Here is a 6,856-nt window from a genome sequence, read left to right on the forward strand (position 1 = left end):
AATTGTGGTCGTAAATCGAGGATCACCTGTAATGATATCCCAGGGCTGAGAATTTCCTGGTGAAGAAAAAGATCAATGCCATTTTATTTCCAACCCGTCAGTTCCGAAAGAGCTGAGCTGGAGCCAGCCAAGTCCTAAAACAATGTTCTTGAGCTAAGCTTAAATCCGATTTCCCCACTGGGTACTCAGAGTTCAAAAGTGGGCTTGGCTGGCTGGCTGGGAAAGTCCACTCCAGTGGGTAGCGTCAGCAGGTAAGCAAAATCTCTTGGGTGGGTAAATAAACACTCATCATTCCGATAGCTTTTATCCCTGGGGCTTCCTCACAAGTTTTCTTCCTGAATAAAACCGTTGTGATCAACTTGTTTTGACATTTATGGATCTTTATAAAGGATTAGACATGCTTAGCAAAATAAGCTTTGGACATCCTAAATACAGATAGGAATAGGAATAGGAATAAGTTTATTTATAGGCCGCCCTTTTCCCTGAGGGACTCAGGGCGGCTAACAACTTATAGAGAAGGGATACAAACAGTAACATATAACAATAACACATAATTAAAAATAAACAACATTCATTCAGCATTCGGGTGGGGGCGAATCAAATCTTTACCCCCAGGCCTGGCGGGATAGCCAGCTCTTGAGGGCTGCGCGGAAGGTCTGAAGGGTGGTGAGGGTACGAATCTCCACGGGGAGATCGTTCCAGAGGGTCGGAGCTGCTACTGAAAAGGCTCTCCTCCGCGTAGTGGCCAGCCGGCACTGGCTGGCAGATGGCACTCGGAGGAGGCCTAATCTATGAGATCTAATCGGTCTCGAGGAGTTAATTGGCAGGAGGCGGTCTCTCAAGATAGCCCTCCTGGAGGAGTTATAATCATTTGTTTAGCATCCGTTGTTCAGAGTTACAACAGCATTGAAAAAAGTGGTCTGTAACCAGTCCTCGCACCTACAGTCCTTGCACTTATGACTGTTACAGTATCTCCACACTAAAAAACCCTCCCTTTTTATGACCTTGTAATCCTTTAATTTGGGGTAGAATTAGGGTGCCTGGATAGAGTGGAGTATTTACTGGCCCGATTCCCTTCCTGACACCTACACGGAGTTCACAGCAGATTTTTTTTTCTTTGCCCATTAGGAGAGAAATATCTATTGCTACCTAGGATTGAACTCTCAACTTTCCAAGTGGGAGGTGAGCATCTTCACCACTGGGCCACCCAGTTGCTCTACAGCAGCATCCCTACACTTTTGTGGTCAAAATTTGGCCACTGAAGTGATGTGATCACCGTTGGTGATCTTCCCAGTCAATTTCCAACAAACCAATTCAATGGGAGAAGCTGGATTCACTTAACAACTGCAGTGACTTGCTTAACATCCGTTGCCAAAAAGGCTGCAAAATCAGACACGACTCATTTAATGTGTATGTACGTCTGTGTAAATAAATATTTGAGCTGCATATCTACTTTATGGAATAAACACAGGTAGTCCTCGATTTACGACCGCAGTTGAGCCCAAAACGTCTGTGGCTAAGCGAGACATTTGTTAAGTGACGTTTTGCTCCATTTTACGACCTTTCTTGCCAAAGTTGTTAAGTGAATCACTGCAGTTGTTAAGTTAGTAACATGGTTGTTAAGTGAATCGGGCTTCCCCATTGACTTTGCTTGTCGGAAGGTCGCAAAAAGGGATCACGTGATCCCCCGGGACACTGCAACCGTCATAAATATGAGCCAGTTGCCAAGTGCGTGAAATTTGATCACATGACCATGGGGATGCAACAACACTTGTAAGTGTGAAAAATGGTCATAAATCACTTTTTTCAGTGCCGTTGTAACTTCAAATGGCCACTCAACAAATGGTTGTAAATCAAGGATTACCTGTACGGAATACAGAATAACGGGGATGGAAAGGACCTGGGGGGTCTTCTAATCCAACCCACTGCTGGAGCAGGAGACCCTACTGAACCATTCTGGACAACTGGAAACAAACAGACAGACAAGCAAACCAGAGGTGGTATTTAGCCAGTTCTGACCGGTTCTAGAGAACCAGTAGCAGAAATTTTGAGTAGTTCAGAGAACTGGCAAATAGGCTGGCCACGCCCCTGCTGCCTCCCAGCCTCCCAGCTGATCTTCTTTTGTTGCCCTGAATAGGAGAAGGGAGCTGGAAAGCAGGTTAGTGAGGTGGGGAGGGAATGGGGATTTTGCAGTATCTTTCCCCTGCCATGCCCACAAAGCCACACCCACAAAGCCACACCCACACACCCACAGCCACACCACGCGCCACAACGCCACGTCCACAGAACCAGTAGTAAAAAAAAAACTGAATCCCACCACTGAAACAAGCAAATAAGGAGAACTGCTAGCAACCAGCACGTAAGTCTTGGGAGTGTAGCCCAGGTTCTAATGTTTTCAAACGGGAAGCTTTTGTCCTAAACCTCTTTGAAAAAGCTGGTTGGGTTGAGATGGCCTTGGGTGCAGTCTGTCTGTGGAGGGGAGGGGGCTTCCCCAACTGATCCTAGACTTCCTGCCCTTGAGCCCTTGCTGTCTGAAGGACACTGGCCGTTTCTATGGCAGCCATTGATCCGCCGAGAGGTCGGGGCCACTCAAGCATACAGTAGCATGCGACAGGCTGAGCTGAGGAGGGGTGGGAAGGAGAAGGCTTCTCACCAGGCAAGTAACAGAAGGGAGGAAGCCAAACGAGGGAGGGGGGCAAGTTTGGGAGTCCAGGCAGGATCAATAGATAATAGATAGATGGATGGATGGATGGATGGATGGATGGATGGATGGATGGATGGATGGATGGATGGATGATAGATAGATAGATAGATAGATAGATAGATAGATAGATAGATAGAACGGACAGGACAGGACAGGACAGGACAGGACAGACAGACAGACAGACAGACAGACAGACAGATATAGACTAGAGGTAGGTAAGTAGGTAGGTAGGTAGGTAGGTAGGTAGGTAGGTAGGTAGGTAGGTAGGTAGATAGATAGATAGATAGATAGATAGATAGATAGATAGATAGAGAGAGAGAGAGAGAGACAGACAGACAGACAGACAGACAGACAGACAGACAGAGATATAGACTAGAGGTAGGTAGGTAGGTAGGTAGGTAGGTAGATAGATAGATAGATAGAGATAGATAGATAGATAGATAGATAGATAGATAGATAGATAGATAGATAGATAGAAAGAAAGATAGACAGACAGACAGACAGACAGACAGACAGACAGATATAGACTAGAGGTAGATAGATAGATAGATAGATAGATAGATAGATAGATAGATAGATAGATAGATGATAGATAGATAGATAGATAGATAGATAGATAGATAGATAGATAGACAGACAGACAGACAGACAGACAGACAGACAGACAGACAGACAGACAGATAGATATAGACTAGAGGTAAGTAGGTAGATAGATAGATAGATAGATAGATAGAGAGAGAGAGAGAGAGAGAGAGAGAGAGAGAGAGAGAGAGATAGGCTAGATAGATAGATGATAGGTAGGTAGGTAGGTAGGTAGGTAGGTAGGCAGGCAGGCAGGCAGGCAGGCAGGCAGGCAGGCAGGCAGGCAGGCAGGCAGGCAGGCAGGCAGGCAGGCATGGCTGTGAGGGCGGCAGGGGAGAAAATCATCCGAAAGGAGAGAAAGGAAACCTGGAGGCAAGAGGGAGTAAGCTAGAGATAGACTTGGGAAGATGCCTAATTCTGGGATTTTAGTATTGCCAAATGACCAGAAAGATACAGCTTAAGCAGATACCAAAGGATGCTTCTTCTCTGCAGTGAGGGAAATGTATTTGCTCATCTTAAAGAGAAACAGAGAGAGAGAGAGAGAGAGAGAGAGAGAGAGAGAGAGAGAGGAGAAAATCTCCTTGGATTTTGCCTTATAATTTCCTTGGCAGCAACACGAGTGTGACGTCATTGCTTTCTCCCCAATGAAATTCCTTGTCAACCTTTTGACGTTTCCATCTCTCCCCCTGCCCCCACCCCCAGCTTGGGGGGATTCCTTGTGGTCTCCCACCCGTGGTTTATCGAGATCCTGATTCAGATTAGCTTTGTTTTGAGCCTGGCCAAGGTCAGCTTCTTTTGACGTTCATGCCAATGTGAAAAGCACAGCTGTCGTGGCTGGTTGCCCCCCAAGATATATTCTCTTCCTTGCCCGGAATGGTGGCAAGGGGAGCCACCACACAGCTGCCCAGGGGATTTGCAAGATTACACCAAAGTGCCTTGTCGGCTGGGAAGGGCAGAATCAGGATCCCACCTGTAAGAAGGGCAGGAACCAGGGTCCTTGGCCTTCTCTGAGCTTAGTGGTTTTCTTGCAGACATTTTCTTACCCAACTAGGCAACATTATCAGCCCTAGAAGGGGTGGGGGAGAGGACTGTGGGTCCTTGGTGCTTTCTGAGCTTAGTGGTTTTCTTGCAGACATTTTCTTACCCAACTACATAACATCATCAGAACCTAGAAGGGAGAGGAACAGGAGGAGGAAGAGGAAGATTGTGGGGTCCCTGATGCTGTCTGAGCTCGATTGTTTTCTTGCAGACATTTCATTGCCCAAACTAAGCAACATCAGTGCTAGTGAGTCTGATGATGTTACCTAATTGGGTAATGAAACGTCTGCAAGAAAACAACCAAGCTCAGAAGCCCAATCGAGGACCCATCATTCCTGCCCTACAAATATTCTCCTTTGTTGAAAGGCAGGAAACAAAAGTGGTAAGAGTGATTAGAAAATTTTAAAGTCAGCTGCCCTTTCCCAAGCTTCTATTTCCTCTGTGTCCCTTCCATCAGCCTCTCTCCTCCACCCCCTTCCCCATTCCCGGCATGCCTCTTCCACTGCCTTGCCCAAGCAGGCTGGCAGGCTGGCAGAGAGCTCTCCAGTTACCAAACCGTTGCCAACGAGATCTGCCTGGCATCTCCCATGTCGTGAGAAGATCTCAAGCAAATGGGGGAGATGAGTGCAGACAGGCAGCTGACCTCCAGAGGGAGACAGTGACTTTCACCCACCCCCCCAACCCCCTGTCAGCTGCGTTATCTCTGCGCTGGTATATGCTCTGTTTACGGCTGTCAATCATGCATCAAAAGTGGCGGGAGCAGCTGTAAGGATGCTCCTCTTGCAGAGATTCCACAGGGATGGCAGGAAGGAACTCCCAGCTGTCTGTTCACCACCTCCCTCCCCCTAAGGTAAAAGAAAGCTATTTCCGTTGTTCTCGCTTAGATTCTCCATCTCTTTCCCTTTCAGCTCTGCGGTGAGAAACAACCTATGATCTGGCTAACCCAAATGGTTATCTGTGCCAATGAACAGGGGAGGGGAAGAGAGAGAAAGAGAGAGGGGGGGAAGTGAGGGAGGGAGGGAGGAAGGAGAAAGGGAAAGAAAGAGAGAGGATGAGAAAGAGGATGAAAAGGAAAAGGAAGAAATAAAAAAGCAGAAAAAGAAAGAGGGAGAGAGAGAGAAAGAAAGAAAGAAAGAGAGGGGGAGAGTGAGGGAGGAAGGAAGGAAGGAGAAAGGGAAAGAAAGAGGATGAGAAAGGACGAAAAGGAAGAAGTAAAAAAGCAGAAAAAGAAAGAGAGAAAGAAAGAAAGAAAGAAAGAAAGAAAGAAAAGGGGAGGGAGGGAGGAAGGAAGGAAGGAGAAAGGGAAAGAAAGAGAGAGGATGAGAAAGAGGATGAAAAGGAAAAGGAAGAAGTAAAAAAGCAGAAAAAGAAAGAGAGAAAGACAAAGAAAGAAAGAAAGAAAGAAAGAGAAAAGGGGAGGGAGGGAGGGAGGAAGGAGAAAGGGAAAGAAAGAGAAAGAGAAGAAGAAAAGAAAAAAGAAGAAGTAAAAAAGCAGAAAAAGAAAGAAAGAAAGAGAAAGAAAAGGGGAGGGAGGAAGGAAGGAGAAAGGGAAAGAAAGAGAAAGAGAGGAAGAAAAGGAAAAGGAAGAAGGAAAAAAGAGGAAAGAGAGAGAGAGAGAGAGAGAAGGAGGGAGGGAAGGAGGAAGGAGAAACATGGAAAGAGAGGAAGAGAAAGAGAAAGGAAGAAAAGGAAGAGGAAAAAGGAAACAGAAAGAGAAAGAAAGAAAGAGGAAATAAATAGGAGGAAAAGAAGAAAAAATAGAAGAGTAGAGAAAAAGAAAGGAAGAGAGAAGAAGAAAAGGAAGGGAGAAGGAGGGGAGGACAGGAGAGGAGAAGAAAATAGGCAAGGCCTCTTCTCCCCTCTCCATCTGCCTGTCCCCCCCCCCCCCAATATTCCTAATGGACCCTAACCACGTTCTTCAATCTCCAACTGTTCGGTTGCAAACACACGTAGTCCACCCCCCCAACCCCTCCCAAAAGAACCTTCCAGGGCACAGAAGAACCTCCAGGAAAACATCAATGTGCTCTCTCCACGTCCACACAAACTCAATGGCGTATGATCTCTCCCATCTATCTCACGCCCTCGGTTGATGGCCCGTTTCCCAAAACACGCCAAGGCAACGGATGGGTTCCCACGACATGCTAAAGCCCAAACTCCCCTTTTGTAATCTAATCAAGCCCCTTCTAAGCTCATTGCCCGGGAGAGCGGAAATTCTCCCTGTCCAGCTACTGCCTATCCCGCCGTTATTAAACAGAGTAACGTAATTTAGGACAAAGCTCTGAAAAAATATTTTACCTGCATTTTTCAGCTAGATTCCGCCCCACAACCTTCGGAGATAACTTAAGCTTAACCACAACAGCTTGAAAGAGAAAGGCATAGCATTTCATGTGAAGTGGGTCACCATCACCTTAAGCGACAAGTATGATTTATTGGTTCAGACATGGCATGTTCTGTAAGCATAACGGTTAACCCAGATTTAGGATGCTGAACCTCGCTGTTTATTTGCTGGAAACTTGCAAGGTTTTTTTTTTT

The 6,856-nt window shown here is 46.3% G+C and overlaps 1 protein-coding gene across 1 annotated transcript in view; it reads right to left on the reverse strand.

The window, feature by feature from the left end:
• ATP1A3 (ATPase Na+/K+ transporting subunit alpha 3) overlaps window positions 1–6,640 on the reverse strand; it is a 69,175-nt gene extending 62,535 nt beyond the window's left edge. Inside the window, exon 1 of the mRNA XM_087727489.1 lies at window positions 6,620–6,640. Within this exon, the coding sequence (XP_087583615.1) occupies window positions 6,620–6,625 (6 nt within the window). The 5' untranslated portion in view covers window positions 6,626–6,640. The remainder of the gene's footprint in view (window positions 1–6,619) is intronic.
• Window positions 6,641–6,856: the final 216 nt, after the last annotated feature.

Source organism: Thamnophis sirtalis, unplaced genomic scaffold (assembly GCF_051295495.1).
Source record: "Thamnophis sirtalis isolate CommonGarterSnake01/CBP01778 unplaced genomic scaffold, rThaSir2_p1.2 scaffold_13, whole genome shotgun sequence".
Taxonomy (NCBI): Eukaryota; Metazoa; Chordata; class Lepidosauria; order Squamata; family Natricidae; genus Thamnophis; species Thamnophis sirtalis.